The 20086-nt window shown below is 43.4% G+C and overlaps 1 protein-coding gene across 1 annotated transcript; it reads left to right on the forward strand.

The window, feature by feature from the left end:
* The first annotated feature begins 1373 nt into the window (after positions 1 to 1373).
* On the forward strand, positions 1374 to 19552 carry LOC114903649 (zinc finger protein 585A-like). The gene is made up of 5 exons (XM_029236665.1): positions 1374 to 1378; positions 2392 to 2518; positions 2780 to 3022; positions 5313 to 5439; positions 16779 to 19552. Exons 1-5 carry the CDS (start codon positions 1374 to 1376, stop codon positions 19550 to 19552), a joined length of 3276 nt encoding a protein of 1091 aa, XP_029092498.1.
* Positions 19553 to 20086: the final 534 nt, after the last annotated feature.

A 20086-nucleotide genomic window follows, 5' to 3' on the forward strand; every position in this document is an offset into this window, starting at 1 on the left:
GGGCTGTCCAGTTTGAACTGATGTTTGCTCAAATGATCTCCTCAAAATTTTAATGTACCTCACTTATCTTTTAATAGAACAACAACATAAAACCTCACAGGGCTCATCCTTTCTCAGTGGTGCTCTTATTAAGGAGTCTTCCTTACTGCTCTGTGTAATATTACATCCCATCCCCTCTGCTCAGGAAAATCGCCTTCTCTCCTTGTTTCCATTGCAACATATTCTAACATACTATATAATTTAGTATTTCTTATTTCATGTTTCTTGTGTTTTCTTAAACATAATAGAAACTGCACAAAGGCAGATCTTTGTTTCTTTTGTGCCTGAATTTCTCACATGCACCTAGAAAAAGATCCTGAAAATCCAGTTTGTGCCCGATGATCATTTGTTAGAGCAGTGAATAAACATGACACCTCAATTTCTCTCTTACTTTTACTATTCCAGGCACTTTTTTTTTTTTTCCGTGCATCGTGCAGCATGCAGGATCTGAGTTCCTGACCAGGGATTGAACTCATGGACTGCCAGGGAAGTCCCTATTCCAGTACTCTTAATGTCCTCTTTAACTATCACTGCAAAGTAGTATTGCTCCATGTTTTCAGGAATGAAAGAATCACATTTTGGAGATGAAATTCACACAATTATTAATGTTTAGGACAATCACATGCTCAGCTTGATTCTATCATTTTTGACTTCACAGTGCTTTCTTCTAAACATGTCTGAGCTATTTCTGCTACTGTCTTTAAAGAACTACATAAACATTATTAACTTCTTTCTGAAATGCACATTTTGCAATTGTTTTTCTGAGATAATCTCAACTCCACATACAAAACGTCATACCAGGGCCTGCAGAAATAATCATCACTTCCTAGCAGAAAGATGAGATCATGGGGTTCAGATACCCTTTTATTTCAGGGTTCACGTGCTGCCTTTTGCATATGTGCTTCAACTGAAAAATCACAGCTTCTGTGCATTACCCAAACTAGCATCAATTAAGTTGCTTTTTGTTTGATTCCTAAGAGGAATTGCATGTATCTGGGGATATGGATAAAAAGTATTACATGGATAAAAGTGTTCCTCAATGAGTGAGACAATCCCTAACTATGCAGGCAAGAGAGAGGTTTTGCGTGGAACCAGAAGCAGACCTTGTTGTCCATCTTTTTCAGGGTGGCCCACCATTTGTTCAAAAGAAAACCACAGGCTCAAAATGGGTTACTTATGATAGGCCATGACACAAAATTGGGCCTTGATACCTAACCTAATTGAAGCTTCAACTTTCCCTGGGAATGTAGCCTTAACCAGTCAGTTAAGAATTTTCTGGTTGGCACCAATGAGGTAATCTGTCACATGGGGCCTCTCCATCCCCCCAAGGGAAGATGAGGTAACCTGGCACATAGTCCCTTTCCATTCCCCAAAGGTAGGTTACCTAAGCCTTAAATCATCTTTTTTATTGATGACTTCCTCGTTGTACCTTAAAAAAACCTTTCCTGTTCTGTAGCCCTTTGGAGCTCCCCTCTACTCCTTCGTTAGATGGGATGACGCTTGATTCGTGAACCAATCTCTAAAGCCAATTATATTTTTAAAATTTACTCAGTTGATTTTTTTTTTTTTTTGGTTCTGAAACCGATGTTGAAGTGTTTTTTGTTTTTGTTTTTTTTAACATATCCCTCTTCTTTCTTGCCAGTCAGGACCTGAATGGGATCTTTTCTATTGTTCTTAACCAATCACACTGAAACTCACAAAAGTGACTCTAATGCTTCAGGCTACAAGTATTGGAGAGCAGTAACATCAATTTTCCAGCTATGCATGTACTCATTTATGTCTGAATGGCTCTGTCGAACGATGTGCCGCTTACCTCAGTTGTGGACTGAAGAGGAACACACAACCTAAAAGTTTCTAGTTTTATTCAGGGATCTTACTCAGGACTATAGCTCTGGAGACAACCTTTCAGATCGCTCTGAGGAACTGCTCCATAGAGGTAAGGGAGAATCCAGGATATAGAGGAGTTTTTTGTTTCTTGCTTTTTTTTTTTTTTTTCTGGAAAAAACAGGTAGTCGAACATTAAAGGACTGCTGGTAATCACAAAGAACAGACAACTCAAGTTAATGATTTCAGCGCTTTTCTGTGTATGAGAAGATGCAAGAATCTGGCTTCCTTGAAACTCGTCCTTAGATATGCATCTTAACTATTAAGGGTCATTGTCCAAATTACAGAATGCTTCCTGCCTTTCTCCATCTTGATTTCCCCTCAGGGCACACCTTTGGGGAGCGGCTGCAGTGGGGGCTGGCTTGATCCTTTTAGAAGTGGAATGGGTGGGGGGGGGCAAAATTCTCTGCCCACACAGTAATAGAATTTGGAAACGTCTAAAATAATAGACTTGTCCTCTGAGAGCAGGCTGAACTTCAAGGAATCTAAAACAACGTCTCTTCACGGCTTTCACAAGGAGCAAAGCCCCTCCCTCTGGGTAGGAGCACCATTTCTCCCGCATTCCTCGGGGTACCTCCCAGCCAACGTTCTGGCGGTAAGGATGGAGAACACCCTTCCCTGAGGTCTCCAGAGCTCTGAGAACGATATTACCCGGAAGAGCCTAGGCACAGAGACACCAGGCATGAACCAATGAGGGATCAGGATGAGGGCTTTCCCCGAGTGAGCATGCGTCAGGGGCGGGACCTCCGGCATCCTGTCCTGGCGATCATTTTGCTTGGTGGGGCGTCCGGCGGAGCAGGGAACGGTGCTCGGATACCGTCGTCCTCTGTCGGGGGCGGTTGTCCTCACGGCGTAGTGTGGGAGGAAGGGGACACCACCTAGCCAGCCAAGTCGCGCTCACTTTGGCGTCTCTCTCGTTGGCTCGCTGGTCGGGAACGGGAAGGTCCGAGAGGAGGCTGTGTCCCCGCTGCACAAAGGCGTGTCAAGTTCGGCGATGCAGCTCGGGGTGCCGCGCGCCAGACCCGGGATAAGGGACGCCGCTCCCAGCCCTCTGAGATCACAGAATCCGATGGCGGCTGCGCTGAGGGACCCGCCTCAGGTAAACGCTTGTCCTCCGGGCCCTCACCGCCCTCACCCCACCAGACACTGAAGCCCCCAGTGCGGGGCGCCTGCTCACTTGCCCTCAGCTCCGGCCGCGGTGTCCAGGACGGTGAGGCGGTCGTGGGTGGAGTTCTGTTCCCGACAGATAGTGTGTGGTCGCGTGTAGAAGAGGGTTACAGGCGGAGAGGAGGATACACGGAAAGGTTGGAGGTCGGGACCGGGGTACAGCAACTCTGTGCTTTCTGTTAGAAGCAAGATGCAGTGGGGCCAGAGTCAAGCCTGCACTGTTGCTTCTTGAGAAGTCGGCCATCTGTTATACAAGAAATATGAGGTTTGAATCGCAGGTGGGAGGTGGTCTTCCCCAGATCAAAAGAGGCTACAACTAGTTGCAGACAAGAGATCAACTGTGGGAGTAAGGGGGGAGGCAGGAAACGCAGGAAGATTAATTGCAATAACCTAGGTGAGTGTTGATGGACCAGAGTGACTGTCCTGGAGTGTGATAAGTTCTGGATTCAGTTTTGGAGAAGGGCCAAGCCAATTGTGGGTGTTGCTGGTGACAGAAAGGAAGTAGTGATGGATGACCGGACGGTTTTTGGCCCTTATTAGACAAAGGGATGAAAGCTTCATCAACTGGATGGGGACGTCAGCAGCAGGTTAATTTTCCTTGGAAATATCACAAGGTTGTTTTGGCTCTGTTAAAGAGTCTGAGATGTTTCAGAGAAGAGTGAGTGTAGGCAACAAGTGGGTAGCTGGACAGGCAGGTCTGGAAAACTGGGGAAGGCGTTCAGGAATGGAAATTTTCAAAAGTGATGTCTACTGTGTGGACCAGGGTGGAGCTGTCTCACATTTAGGGGGGATGCAGGTTATAGTGGCCATGGTATTAGTAGGTCAGAAAGACTGGTGTGTGCTGAGGAGTGGTTCTCTGGCTCAGGGCCTGGTTGGGTTTGCTGGGCATTGAAAACCCAAGTGAGGTAGAGAAGTGGCAGTGGGAACGGTATGGGAGAGAGGTTGATCTGGCGGGAGGCCGAGGCTTCTATGGGATGAGTGGACGAGTGACAGCTGAGGAGACTTAGGAGTAATTGAGACAAGAAAGCAGTGAGACTGGGTCTGTTGCTTATTTAGTATTACTACTATGTGGCTTCTCCAGAATTTTGTGGTGAGCTTTGACGGGGTCTGGGACGTTTGAGGCTTGCTAGTGGATATGGTCTGTGGCAAATGTCGTCATTTGTGGGTCACTGTGACTGGCAGGGAGATATTTAAGACTGGGTTTTTTTGTTTGTTTTGTTTTGTTTTTACAAAGGTTGAGTTGAGACAGAGAGGAGTGTTGTGGCTGCTGAAAGGGCAAAACTGGCGGTAAAAAATGTTGAAGAGATTTGAGGGAATATGAAATTCACATGTGGTTCTGGGTGGCTAATACTGAAGCAAAGATTAGAGGCAGTTGGGGAGAGCTTCTAAGCAGCGTTTGTGGCTTACTCTGGTGTTGGATCCATCAGAGGACTGGGGTTGTACCGAATCTTTTTTTTTTTCTTTCTTTCTTTTTGCGGTACGTGGGCCTCTCACCGCTGCGGCCTCTTCCGCTGCGGAGCACAGGCTCCGGACGCGCAGGCCCAGCGGCCACGGCTCACGGGCCCAGCCGCTCCGCGGCATGCGGGACCCTGCCGGACTGGGGCACGAACCCGTGTCCCCTGCATCGGCAGGCAGACTCTCAACCACTGCGCCACCAGGGAAGCCCTGTACCGAATCTTGTTTGAATTTCTCAAGCCCTTTCTGGATGCCAAGCGCCAAATATGTGGGTATGTTCAGGGAGAATTCTATGGTCTGGTGCATGGATGTGGCAGTGCTGTGGAAGCGCAACTGTAGGGTCTAAATTGTGAGAGAAATGTCATCTACAGAATGATGTGCACATGGAGAGGAAGTGTGAGCTGATGGCCCCCAGGCCCTGCTGTTGAGGCTGTACCGGTGAAGCGTGAGCTGACATTTGGCTGTGTCTGGATTCCCACAATTTGGGAGACCCCAGGGGAATTGCTTGGCTGGAGGGACGGGACATTGCAGGTCAAGCCCAGAGCTTAGATAGCATCTATGTGCCCCCCTACCTGTTATTGCTGAGGACTGAGCAAAGTGATTAATGGGCTGTGAGGAGACAGAGGGAGTCAGTTGCACCAGGGCCTGGCATCCTCTCTCAGGTGGGGAGCTCTGGTGGAGGATGACTGGAATAGATATATGAGGAGATGGATTGTGGGTTCTCAGAGGGAGAATGTTCAAGCTTTCATCTATCCCCTTCATGACAGGGTGGTGTGACCTTTCCGGATGTTGCTGTGCGCTTCTCCTGGGGGGAGTGGAAGCTTCTTGATGAGGCTCAGAGACGCCTGTACCTCAGTGTGACGCTGGACATCTATGCACTTATATCCTCGCTGGGTAAGACCCTCACCCTCCCCAGTGACCTGGGCTAGGCTCTGTATCCTGCCTCACCCTCACTCCCCCTTCCCGAAGGACGTGTTCTGTCCACACATGTGGTGTAGGGACAGCTTGTTTCCCCAGTAGTCTGTGTAGTTGTTGTGGTAGGTAGAAGGCTGGGGTATTTGCACTGTCATCTTCTCTCCTGCAGCCCCAGTCCTTGCTATTCTGTAAATTTATTGACTGATTTATTTATTTTTGGCTGCATTGGGTTTTCTTTGCTTCATGCGGGCTTTCTCTAGTTGCGGCAAGCGGGGGCTACTCTTCGTTTTGGCGCTCGGGTTTCTCATTGCGGTGGCTTCTCTTGTTGCAGAGCATGGGCTCTAGGCACGTGGGCTTCAGTAGCTGTGGCACACGGGCTTAGTTGCTCCACAGGATGTGGGATCTTCCCGGACCAGGGCTCAAACCCGTGATCCCTGCATTGGCAGGCGGATTCTTAACCACTGGGCCACCAGGGAAGTCAGGCTTTTGGGAATCTTAGTTCCCCGAACTGAGATTGAACCTGGGCCCTCGGAAGTGAGTGAGTGCATGTAGTCCTAACCACTGGACTGTCAGGGAATTCCCTTATGGCCATTTTAACAGTACTAATTCTTCCAATCCATGAATATTGGATGTATTTTCATTTGTTTCCATCTCTAATTTCCTTTATTAGTGTTTTATAATTTTCATTGTACACATTTTTCTGCTCCTAGGTTAATTTTCTTCTTAAGTATTTATTGGTCTTGATGCTATTACTGTGATTGCTTTCTTCGTTTCTTTCAAGATAGTCCATTGTTATTGTGCTGAAATGCGAGTGATTTTTGTATGTTGATTTTGTATCCTGCAGCTTTCTGATTCTGCTTATTCATTCTAACAGTTTGGTGGGAGACTCTTTAAGGTCTTCTATACATAAGGTCATGTCATCTGCAGAGAAGACTTTGCTTTTCAGATTTAAATGTCTGTTATTTCTTTTTGTTGCCTAATTGTTCTGTGTAGAATTTAGTACCCTATGGAATAAAAGTGATGAGAAAGTGACCGTCCTTGTCTTGTTCCTGATTACAGAGAACAAGTTTTTAGCTTCTACCATGAATATGAAGTAGGCTGTGAGTTGTCATATTATATGGAGTATATCATGGTGAAGTCCGTTCCTTCTGTACCGAATTTGTTGAGAGTTTATATCATGAAAAGATCATATGATTTTATACTCCACTTGCTAGGGTGGTGGGGTATTACATACGTTGATTTGTGTACCTTGAGGCATCCTTGCATCCCAAGGGTAAATCAGACTTAATTAGGGTATATTATCTTTTTCTTGTGCTGTTGAATTTGGTTTGGTAGTATTTTATTGAGGATTTCTGTTTAGGTGTGCATCATGAATATTGGTCTGCATTTTTCATGTAGTGTCCTTGGGTAGCAGGGTAATGCTGGCCTCATAAAATGAGTTCAGAAGTTGTTGATCCTATTCAATTTTGGAAGTTTGTGGAGGGTTGATGCTAATTCTTTTTAAATGTTTTCTAGAATTCACCAGTGAATGTATCTGGTCCTGGGATTTTCATCCCATTCATTTCTTTTTTTTTTTTCATACCATCACTGGACCAACAGGGAATTCCCTCATGATTCAGTCTTGGTTGTTTGTTCATAGGACTGTATTCATTTCTTCTAGGTTATGCAGTTTGTTGGCATTTAACTCATCATAATAGTCTCTAATGATCGGTTGCATTTCTGTGTTATCAGTTGTAATGTGTTTTTAATTTCTGATTTTTTTTTGCAAAATTAATTTTATTATTTTTTTTTACATCTTTTTTTGGAGTATAATTGCTTTACAATGGTGTGTTTCTGTTTTATAACAAAGTGAGTCAGCTATACAAATACATATATCCCCATATTTCCTCCCTCTTGCATCTCCCTCCCACCATCCCTATCCCACCCCTCTAGCTGGTCACAAAGTACCAAACTGATCTCCGTGTGCTATGCGGCTGCTTCCCACTAGCTATCTATTTTACATTTGGTAGTGTATATATGTCCATGCCATTCTCTCACTTTGTCCCAGCTTACCCTTCCCACTCCCCGTGTCCTCAAGTCCATTCTCTACATCTGTGTCTTTATTTCCTGTCCTGCCCCTGGGTTCTTCAGAATCTTTTTTTTATTATTATTCCATATATATGTGTTAGCATACGGTATTTGTTTTTCTCTTTCTGACTTACTTTACTCTGTATGAGAGACTCTAGGTACATCCATCTCACTACAAATAACTCAGTTTCATTTCTTTTTATGGCTGAGTAATATTCCATTGTATATATGTGCCACATCTTCTTTATCCATTCATCTGTTGATGGATACTGAGGTTGCTTCCACGTCCTGGCTATTGTAAATAGAGATGCAATGAACATTGTGATACATGACTCTTTTTGAATTATGGTTTTCTCAAGGTATATGCCCAATAGTGGGATTGCTGGGTCGTATGGTAGTTCTATTTTTAGTATTTTAAGGAGGCTCCATACTGTTCTCCATAATGGCTGTATCAATTTACTTTCCCGCCAACAGTGCAAGAGAGTTCCCTTTTCTCCGCACCCTCTCCAGCATTTATTGTGTGTAGATTTTTTGATGATGGCCATTCTGGCTGCTGTGAGGTGATACCTCATTGTAGCTTTTTCTTTTTTTAAAAATTATTTATTTATTTATGGCTCCATTGGGTCTTCTTTGCTGCACGCGGGCTTTCTCTAGTTGCGGCGAGTGGGGGCTACTCTTCATTGTGGTGCACGGGCTTCTCATTGCGGTGGCTTTTCTTGTTGCAGAGCATGGGCTCTAGGTGCGCGGGCTTCAGTAGTTGTGGCTCATGGGCTCTAGAGCGCAGGCTCAGTAGTTGTGGCACACAGGCTTAGCTGCTCAGCAGCACGTGGGATCTTCCCAGACCAGGGCTCAAACCCGCGTCCCCTGCATTGGCAGGCGGATTCTTAACCACTGCGCCACCAGGGAAGACCCCTCATTGTAGTTTTGATTTGCATTTCTCTAATGATTAGTGATGTTGAGCATCCTTTCTTGAGTTTGTTGGCAATTTGTATATCTTCTTTGGAGAAATGTCTGTTTAGATCTTCTGCCCACTTTTGGATTGGGTTGTTTGTCTTTTGCTATTGAGCTGCATGAGCTGCTTGTAAATTTTGCAGATTAATCCTTTGTCAGTTTCTTCATTTGCAAATATTTTCTCCCATTCTGAGGGTTGTCTTTTTGTCTTGTTTATGTTTTCCTTTTCTGTGCAAAAGCTTTTAAGCTTCATTAGGTCCCATTTGTTTATTTTTGTTTTTATTTCCATTTCTCTAGGAGGTGGGTCAAAAAGGATCTTGCTATGACTTATGTCATAGAGTGTTCTGCCTATGTTTTCCTCTAAGAGTTTTATAGTATCTGGCCTTACATTTAGGACTTTAATCAATTTTGAGTTTATTTTTGTGTATGGGGTTAGGGAGTGTTCTAATTTCATTCTTTTACATGTAGCTGTCCTGTTTTCCCAGCACCACTTATTGAAGAGGCTGTCTTTTCTACATTGTATGTTCTTGCCTCCTTTATCAAAAATAAGGTGACCAGGGCTTCCCTGGTGGCACAGTGGTTGAGAGTCTGCCTGCCGATGCAGGGGATACAGTTTGTGACCCGGTCCGGGAAGATCCCACATGCTGGGGAGCGGCTGGGCCCGTGAGCCATGGCTGCTGAGCCTGCACCTCCGGAGCCTGTGTTCCACAATGGGAGAGGCCGCAACAGTGAGAGGCCTACATACCGCAAAAAAAATATATATATATATGGTGACCATATGGGCGTGCGTTTATCTCTGGGCTTTCTTTCCTGTTCCATTGATCAATATTTCTGTTTTTGTGCCAGTACCATACTGTCTTGATTACTGTAGCTTTGTAGTATAGTCTGAAATCCCGGAGCCTGATTCTTCCAGCTCCACTTTTCTTTCTCAATATTGCTTTGGCTATTCGTGGACTTTTGTGTTTCCATACAAATTGTGAAATTTTTTGTTCTAGTTCTGTGAAAATTGACATTGGTAGTTTGACTGTAGATTGCTTTGGGTAGTATAGTCATTTTCACAATGTTGATTCTTCCAATCCAAGAACATGGTGTATCTCTCCATCTGTTTGTATCATCTTTAATTTCTTTCATCAGTGTCTTATAGTTTTCTGCATACAGGTCTTTTATTTTCTCCTTAGGTAGGTTTATTCCTAGGTATTTTATTCTTTTTGTTGCAATGGTAACTGGGAGAGTTTCCTTAATTTCTCTTTCAGATTTTTTATCATTAGTGTATAGGAATGCAAGAGATTTCTGTGCATTAATTTTGTATCCTGCTACTCTATCAAATTCATTGATTAGCTCTAATAGTTTTCTGGTAGCATCTTTAGGATTCTCTATGTATAGTATCATGTCATCTGCAAACAGTGACAGCTTTACTTCTTCTTTTCCAGTGTGGATTCCTTTTATTTCTTCTTCTTCTCTGACTGCTGTGGCTAGGACTTCCAAAACTATGTTGAATAACAGTGGTGAGAGTGGACATCCTTGTCTTGTTCCTCATCTTAGAGGAAATGCTTTCAGTTTTTCACCATTGAGAATGATGTTTGCTATGGGGTTGTCGTATATGGCCTTTATTATGTTGAGGTAGGTTCCCTCTATGCCCACTTTCTGGAGAGTTTTTAATCATAAATGGGTGTTGGGATTTTTTAGTCTTTTCTCTTTTTTCTTTGTGCACCTAATGCCTTGTCAATTATTTGTCTTTTCAAAAAAGAACTTGTGTTCTTTATCTTCTCTTTTTTCTAGTTTGTGGTTTTATTTATTGCTGCTCTGATATTTCTTATTTCCTTTCTTCAGGTAATGTTGGGTGTAATTTGTTCTTTCTTTAGTTCCTTGAGACATAAATTTGTTTGAGGTCTTTCTTTTTCTAAACATGAGCATTTATTGCTCTAAATTTTTCACTTTAAAAAATATATATATCTTGACACCTATTTTATTTGTTTATGTTTTTGGCTGTGCTGCATGGCTTGCTTTCAAAATTTTCTATTTGTGATTGCTTTTTCTTTAGGTGTATAGCAAAGTGATATATATATATATATTTTAATTCTTTTCCATTATAGTTGATTACAAGGTATTGAATATGGTTCCCTGTACTATACAGTAAATCCTTGTTGTTTATTTTATATATGCCAGTGTCCATCTGTTAATCCCATACTCCTGATTTATCCCTCCCCCACTTCCCCCTTTGGTAACCATAAGTTTTGTCTGTAAGTCTGTGTCTATTCTGTATGTAAAGTTCATTTGTACTATTTTATTAGATTCCACATGTAAGTGATATCACATAATATTTGTTTTTTTCTCTGATTTACCTGACTTAGTATGATAATCTCTAGGTTCATCCATGTTGCTGCAAATGGCATTATTTCATTAATTTTTAATGACTGAATAATATGTAATTGCCTTTTTTTTTTTTCCTGCACTGCAAGTCTTGTGGGATCTTAGTTCCCCGACCAGGGATTGAACCCAGGCCCAAGCAGTGAAAGTGCTGAGTCCTAACCACTGGACCACCAGGGAATTCTCTGTAATTGCTTTTTTTTTTTTTAACATTTATTTATATATTTGGTTGTGCTGGGTCTTAGTTGCAGCAGGCAGGCTCCTTAGTTGTGGCTCACTGCATTCTGAGTTGCGGCACATAGGCTCCTTAGTTGTGGCATGTGAACTCTTGGTTGGAGCATGTATGTGGGATCTAGTTCCCTGACCAGAAAATGAATCTTGGCCCCCTGCATTGGGAGCATGGATTGTTAACCACTGTGCCACCAGAGAAGTCCGTGTAGTTGCTTTTTGACAGTTTTTTTATGTGCTTCAGTGAAGTTCCCTTTGATCGAACCTGTGAGCATCAGGACATCTACTCTTCTTCCTGGATTTAGAAAGTTTTCAACCATTGTTTCTTTAAATGTGCTCACTACCACTTTCTGTCTTATCTTTCAAGGGCTCTAAAAATACAAATAATGTTTTGCTTTATATTTCATAATCCTCATAGGCTTTCTTTACTTCATTCTTTTCCTTTTTTCTCCCCCTCACTGGATAATTGAAACACCTGTTTTCATGTTCCTAGATTTTTACTTTTGCTTGATAAAATTGGCTGTTGATACTCTCTCCATTGTGCTTTGTTGTTTGTTTCTTTGTATTCTTCAGCACCAAAATTTCTGTGGACTCGTTTGTTTGTTTGTTTTAAATGGAAGAGTGTCATCATTTTATTACAATTAATGCTCAACAAATGAAAATAATTTTACCAACAGGCTTCATGCCCTATAGATGAAAGTAATTTTACCAACTCAGAATTTTTGCAAGTACATGAAATTTCCATTTTATTATACGGTTTTATATTAAACTAGTGAAAGCATTTCCTACATGTATTCCAGTATAGCTCTTTTGGAATGATTTTCATCAGTCCTAACATGTGAGTGTACCAAGGATCTTGAATCTAAACAAACTTTCAAATGACTAACTTTTAGGTAAACAAGAAATAAAGTCATCAGATTATTGGGACTACTCTTTCTCAACACGTATTTGTTGAAATGCCTCTTCTAACACAAGAATTTTGTGTTTGAACATTCAGAACACAAAAGTAGAACAAAAGTACAATAAAAGAAACTTCTGAAGCTTAAGCCTATAGTCATAATTCTTTGACAAAAGCAAAGCATCTTTCCTGCAATTTAAATGGGTCTTCATACTTTTGTTCTCTTCATCTGTGTCTTTATTTCTGCCTTGCAGACCAGTTCATCTGTACCATTTTTCTAGATTCCACATATATGAGTTAATATATATGTATGGTCACAAAGGGAGGAAAGTGCAGGGGGTGGTGGTGGGATGAATTGGGAGATTGGGATTGACATATATACACTAATATGTATAAACAGATTAATAACAACTTGCTGTATAAATTTTTTTTAAAGTGTCTTCAATATTTCCATCTAGTTTCCATCTAGTCTCAAAATAGATGCCTAAGGCATATACTTCATATATATACCATTTTGGTTCTGGTTGCTTTCATTATTCTTGAAGATTTTAATACCCATACAAGTCCAAAGGTGTAAGAACACATAAATTGTTCTGGTAATGGGTAAGAGCAGACTGTTAAAACACAAGGTGGTTGTGCTATTTCATTGCTGTAGGAAGTTTTCTTTCAGAGACCGAATAGAATTGTCCTGCTGAAAAACCAGTGCAATATGGACAGTCAGTGTAGAGACAGTTTTCCTTCCCACATATTGGTTGACACCCTACTGGTACTAAGAGGATTTATTTGTTGTGTGTCTGTATGTATATGTATGTGTGTGATCATATATATAATGATCTGGTATTGCTCCATTTCTTCTTATTTTGATGTGTCTTCTTAGCTGCCTGTGGTATCACATTAATAATTCCATCAATGGGTACAGATGAACTTATTTGCAGGACAGGAATAGAGAGGTAGATGTAGAGAATGGACATGTGGACACTGGGGGGAAGGGGAGGGTGGGATGAATTGGGAGATTAAGATTGACATATATACACTACGTGCATAAAAAAGATAGCTAGTGGGAACATGCTATAAAACACAGGAAGCTCAGCTCAGTGCTCTATGACGACCTAGATGGGTGGGATGGGGGGGTGGGAGGGAGGTCCAAGAGGGAGGGTATATAGGTATACATATAGCTGATTCACTTTATTGTACAGCAGAAACAAATACAACATTGTAAAGCAATTATACTCCAATAAAAAAAGTAAAAAAAAAAATCCCATCAGTGGTTTGATAGGCATTTCCCACATATTCATTTATCAATTCATCTGTTGATTCTTCACATCTGAGTGTCTTTTCGGAGAGTGGGCATGCTAGAAACTGCAGTATCATTGGTTGAAAGTGTGGGGTGATTTCTCCATCCTTTTGTTCCTCTCAGCCAACGTTCATGAGCCTAGTGGGTGCTGGTACCTATAGGCAACTGGATAAAGGTGAACCTGTCCCCTGCAGCTCTTAGGTGTGGCAGCCAGGGACTGTCTCAGTGCACCCTCAGCCAGCCAGTTTTGTTCTTTTTCATTTCTGTCTCTTTGTTGAGCAACTTGTTTTCTTTGTGTATTGTTTACCTTACTTTGTCGAATTGTCTATCTGTGTTTTGTTGCTTCACTGAACTTTGTTCAAACAATAATTTTGAATTCTTTGACCGTTTGTAGATCTCCATTTCCTTGGGTGTGGTTTCTGATAAATTATGGTATTTCTGTATTGGTTTCATGTTTCATTGATTTTTTGTGTTTCCTGTAGCCTTGCATTTATGTCTGCTGATTTGATGGTGTAGTCATTTTTTCCCATCGCATTACAGTGTTGGTGGGGAAAGACCTCCACTGATGGTGAGTGCAACATTGGGCTGTGGTCATTCTGGCTCCGGGGAAGGCCCAGCTGTGTTGGTCTCTGTGCAGCTTCTTCACCTGAAGTCAGTGTCAGCAAAGATATCAGGAGTCCTCAATCAACCAGGCTGAGGGTGTCCAAATTTGGTGGAGAAGGCTGCTGAGGAATTCCTGATCTCTTTTTCTCCTGTGGAGTGCTTTGTGGGCAAGGGGATCCCTCCTGGTGCCCAGTCGGCTCTTGGGAACCCTATTGGTTGTAGTGGCACTGGTGTCTAATATGTGGGTGTCTGTTAAGCATCCACAGAACTGGGATGTTGTGTACAGGCACTTGTGGAGCGACAGTGGTTCTGGGGTCTGGGTCACTGGATAGCCTTCAGCAGCCTTGGCTTTGGTTTTTTATTATTATTATTTTATTTATATTTTTGGCTGCCTTGGGTCTTCGTTGCTGTGGGCGGGCTTTCTCTAGTTGTGGTGAGCGGGGGCTACCCTTCATTGCAGTGAGCAGGCTTCTCATTGTGGTGGCTTCTCTTGTGGTGGAGCACGGGCTCTAGGTGCGCAGGCTTCAGTAGTTTTGGTACGTGGGCTCTATAGTTGTGGCTTGTGGGCCCTAGAGCGCAGGCTCAGTAGTTGTGGCGTATGGGCTTAGTTGCTCCATGGCATGTGGGATCTTCCTGGATCAGAGCTTGAACCCGTGTCTCCTGCATTGGTAGGCAGATTCTTAAACACTGTGCCACCAGGGAAGCCCTTGGCTTTGGTTTGTGATTTGTGGCTATGCAGGGAGCAGCCATGGAGTCTGTGTCTGGCTGCACATGTAGATGGTGGCTGTGGGTCTGTGGAGCTGGCTCGTCTATAGTGAATTTGTCTCCAGTGCCTGACACACTGGAGTACATGGTTTAGCTGTGGAGTCAGGGTCTGGAATGCCGACACACACAGCAGGTGCAGCACCTCTGTTCCAGGACATGTACAGGGTTGGGGGGTGTGGCAGCCCTGATCCTGGATTGGTACAGCAGGTCCAACTGAGGGGTGGCCCAGTAGCTTCATACTCACCAGGGCATCTACTATGGTCATGGTTGTTGGATAACTCAGTGGCGAAATCTCCAGTGTCCACTGTAGAGCAGGCAACTGGGGTCTTCTGCAGTGCAGGCCACTTGGGACTGCAATGGCACCCAACCTGTGGCTGATAGAGGTAGCCCAGTGATAGCCTGGCCTCCATTTCCTACTCATCTCCAGATGTCTCTGCTAAGACAGTCTTTCCAGAAATCCTTTCTGTGTGCATACTCCTTTTTTTAATGCTCCACTCTGTTGTAGTGTCTTCTTAATTGGACTCTCGAGCCTTCCAGGGCTAATTAATTTCCTTCATGGATAACTGTTTAATTGGTGGTGAAGGGCGGTATCTCCTATTCTACTGTTTTGTTGACGTCACTCACCTTGTGCTCTTTCCTGGGTCTGCTGTGTGCTGAGTTGCTCTGGGACAGTGCTGGCCATTCACTTGTCCTTTTTCTTTCAGTGCTTGGTCCCAGGTAGTTGCACAGTTAGGGCTTAGGGCAAAGTAAGGTAAAAGACTCTTAGAAGAGTCCTTTGTGAATCATGGGATGGACATGGCTCTAGCCATGGCAAGGTGGGCTCAGAGTTGGCCTGGTTCTGGTGAACTACAGCTGGGGAGACTGTGACATAAGGGCCGTGTTAAGAATATACCAGGAACCCAGGGACTTCCCTGGTGGTGCAGTGGTTAAAAATCCACCTGTTGGGCTTCCCTGGTGGCGCAGTGGTTGGGAGTCTGCCTGCTGATGCAGGGGATGCTGGTTCGTGCCCTGGTCCGGGGGGATCCCACATGCCGCAGAGCGGCTGGGCCCATGGGTCCTGGCTGCTGGGCCTGCGTGTCCGGAGCCTGTGCTCCGCGACAGGAGGGTCTGCGGCGGTGGGAGGCCCGTGTACCGCAAAAAAAAAAAAAAAAAATTCCACATGTCAATGCAGGGGACACAGGTTTCAGCCCTGGTCCAGGAAGATCCCACATGCTACAAAGCAGCTAAGCCTGTGCGTCACAACTACTGAGTCTGCAGTGTAGAGCCCACGAGCCACAATTACTGAGCCTGTGCACCACAACTATAGAAGCACATCTGCCTAGAGCCCATGCTCCGCAACAAGAGAAGCCACTGTAATGAGAAGCCTGCGCACCGCAACCAAGAGCAGCCCCCACTCACCGTAACTAGAGAAAAAGCCTGTGTGCAGCAATGAAGACCCAACGCAGCCAATCAGCATATATATATATATATATATAATCTTTTTTAAAAAAAAACAACAAAGACTATACCAGGAACCTGTCCTCGTTCAACGAGAATTTTGGTGCCATTGCCAGTGTCCACACCACATTTCTACCTTTATGCCTCCACCTTTGACCCTTTGCCAACCTGTCAGTTCAACTACTTTGTCATTTCTACTGTGATTTCCAGCCAAGTGATAATCTCTACCTCTCTGGACTCCACATCTCACCACCCTTTCTCTATTACTCTGTAACCTTGCCTTTCATATGTTCTGCTGTGAGGTGTGTGAACGTATGCTTAAATTGACCTCAAAAAGCACATAATCTGTTGTGATTGTGTTTTCATGGCCTTGATCACACCCTTCTACTGTGCTTCACATCAGGAGTAGAAAAGGTCCTGCAGGAAGCTGTGGTCAGAGAAACAAGCACTAGACCCTGCTTCTTTTCCTTATGTCACACCCTATTTTTGTATCCTTCCCCTGTTGAGGTCTCTATCATTTTCATATTGTAAGGACCCAGGAATGCACAGCAGCTGCTGCTTAAACTGATTTCCAGCTCCCTAGTCTTGAAAAGTATCCCATTTGCTTGAAAAGATGCATTCTTAGATGAGATAGCTGCACATTTGTGGTGAGTTAGCTCCCTCTCTATGGAGTCAACGTGTACTTCAAGAGTGTTTCTTTGCATTCAGGTTGCTGCTGTGGAGCAGAAGGTGAGGAGACACCCTGTGAAGAAACTGTTCCTGTAGGAGTGTCACAGGCTGGGTCTCCTAAGGCAGCTCCATTTTCCCAGAAGACACACCCCTGTGAGATGTGTGGTCCAGTCTTGAGAGACATTTTCCAGTTGGCCGAGCATCAGGGAACACAACACAGCCATAAACTGTTGAGATGTGGGGCATGTGCAACAAAATTTTATATGCCTTTGAATAGCATTGTACACAGGGCTTCATTTTTCAGGAGCCACAGATTCCAAGTGTCACAGAAGCCTCTTACTTCTAGGAAGATCCCGGCCAGCATGGGATATCTGCAGCAGCAGACCACTCATACTGTGGAGAAGCCAAGCAAAATCACCCAGTGTGGGTCAACTTCACAAGGCAGGAAAAATCATCACACCTGGGGAGAATGCAAGAAAGCCCTCAGCCCCAAACACACACTTGTTCAGGACTGGTGTACCTACACTGAAAGACAGTGTTTTGTGTGCAGTGAATGTGGGAAAACATTCAGGTACAAATCCGCATTTGTTATGCACCTGAGAGTACACACTAGAGAAAGGCTTCATGTGTTTAGCAGAAGTGACAAATCCTTTAGACAAAGCTCAACCATCAGTCAACATCGAAAAATTTATACTGGTTCAGGACAGGACAATTGTAGCAAATGTGGGAAATCCTTAACTCAAAAATGTGTCCTCATTTACCCCCAGAGATTGCACAGTGGAGAAAACAGTTCTGTGTGCAGTGACTGTGCAAAGTCTTTTTCCCATAGCTCTGTGTTCATTCGACATAAGAGAGTATTTTCTGGAGAAAGGTTTTATAAGTGTAGTGACTGTGTGAAATCTTTTACCTGTAGGTCTGCCCTCATTTATCATCAGAGATCTCACACAGGAGAAAGGCCTTATGAGTGCAGTGAATGTGGGAAGTCCTTTACCACTAACCGCACCCTCCGTTCTCATCAGAGATCTCACACGGGAGAAAGGCCTTATAAATGCAGTGAATGTGGAAAGTCTTATACCTCTACCAATGCTTTCCAATATCATCAGAGAGTTCATTCTGGAGAAAGGCCTTATGAGTGCAGTGAATGTGGGAAATCTTTTATGTCTAGGTCTGCATTCATTTCTCATCATAGATATCACACAGGAGAAAGGCCTTATGAGTGCAGTGAATGTGAGAAATCTTTTGTCTCTAGGGCTGCCCTCAGATATCATCAGAGGTCTCACACAGGAGAAAAACCTTATGAGTGCGCCGAATGTGGGAAATCTTTTACCACTAACTCTAACTTCCATTATCATCTAAGAGTTCACACTGGAGAAAAGCCTTATGAGTGCAGTGAATGTGGGAAATCTTTTACCAGTAGCTCTAACCTCCATTATCATCAAAGCACTCACACTGGAGAAAGGCCTTATGAGTGCAGTGAATGTGGGAAAACTTTTATTACTCCTGCTATTCTTCGTTACCATCAGAAAATTCATTCTAGTGAATGGCCTTATACGTGCAGTGAATGTGGGAAATCTTTTACCTCTAAATCCAACTTTTGTTATCATCTGGGGGTTCATTCTGGAGAAAGGCCTTGTGTAAGGTGCAGCGAATGTGGGAAATCCTTTACCAGTAGCAGTACCCTCCGTTATCATCAGAGAATTCATTCTGGAGAGAGGCCTCATCAGTGCAGTGACTGTGGGAAATGTTTTATGTCTGGGTCTGCCCTCAGATATCATCAGAGATTACACACAGGAGAAAGGCCTTATAAGTGCAGTAAATGTGGGAAGGCTTTTAAAACTAGCTCCAACCTCTGTTATCATCAGAGAGTTCACAGAGGAGAAAGGCCTTATGAGTGCAGTGAATGTGGGAAATCCTTTACTTCTATCTATTATTTGTGTAATCACTATCGATTTCATTCTGGAGAAAAGCCTTATAAGTGTAGCAAATGTGGGAAATCCTTTACCCTTAGGAATAGCTTCATTCAACACCAGAGAGTTCACACAGGAGAAGGTCTTTATGGATGTAGTGAGTGTGGGAAATCTTTTCAGAGTAAGTGTGGGCTTATTGAACACCAGAGAATTCACACAGGAGAAAGGCCTTACAAATGCACTGAATGTGGGAAATCTTTTATTACTAATTACCTCTTCCGTGTTCATCAGAGAAATCACACTGGAGAGAAGCCGTATAAGTGCAGTGAATGTGGGAAATCTTATACCGCTAGCTCCACCCTCCGTTATCATCGTAGAACTCATACTGGAGAAAAGCCTTACAAATGCACCAAATGTGGGAAATGTTTTACCGCTAATACCCATCTCCGTGTACATCTGAGAAATCACACTGGAGAGAAGCCTTATGAGTGCAGTGAATGTGGGAAATCCTTTACTAGCAACTCTAACCTTCATTATCATCAGAGTACTCACAGTGGAAAGAAACCTTATGAGTGCAGTGAATGTGGGAAATCCTTTACCAGCAGCTCTAGCCTTCGTTATCATCAGAGTGCTCACACTGGAGAAAGGCCTTATGAGTGTAGTGATTGTGGGAAATCATTTGTCCAAAGAAATCTCCTCATTATACACCAGAGAGCTCACACTGGAGAAAGACCTTATAAGTGCACTGAATGTGGTAAATCATTTACTCATAGCTCCACCCTCAATTATCATCAGAGAGTTCACAGTGGAGAAAGGCCTTTTAAGTGCAGTGAATGTGGGAAATCTTTTATTAACACCTCCAAACTGCGTTGTCATGAGAGAGGTCACGCTAGAGAAAGGCCTTAAGAGTGCCCTAAATGTGGGAAATCTTTTATGAGCAAATCCTTCTGAGGATTGGAGAGTTTACACGAGAGAAAGGCATAGATGTACAGGGAATGTGCAATTTCCTTGTTCAGTATAGAGGCAGTGGAGAAAACTGAGGGGCCATTGGTCTGAATTGAATCTCACCTCAAGTGCTTCTGAGGGCATGAATTTTTTTCCCTTACTCAAATTAGAGATTATAGGGTATTGAGGCACTGTTGGAGGGCGTGTATTCCTCCAAGTCTACAGAGAACTATATTTCCCAATGTCCACAATTCTTTGAGCTAATGTTGCTATTTGTAAGACCATTGGGTCCAGGGGAAACCATAATTGGTACAGAAACTCTGGTTTAGTAGGGAGTGGAGGACATTGCAGCCAACTAGATGGAATGTGCCTCTTCTAAAAGTGTATCCAGATTCTGTGACATTGCCTGTGCAGGATCAGTTTATACACTGATTCTAGTGAATTTCATTTCAAGACCCTTACTGCAGAGACAGGAAAGAAAGAGAAAAGGGGATG

Source organism: Monodon monoceros, unplaced genomic scaffold (assembly GCF_005190385.1).
Source record: "Monodon monoceros isolate NGI ecotype Baffin Bay Population unplaced genomic scaffold, NGI_Narwhal_1 Super_Scaffold_10, whole genome shotgun sequence".
Taxonomy (NCBI): domain Eukaryota; kingdom Metazoa; phylum Chordata; class Mammalia; order Artiodactyla; family Monodontidae; genus Monodon; species Monodon monoceros.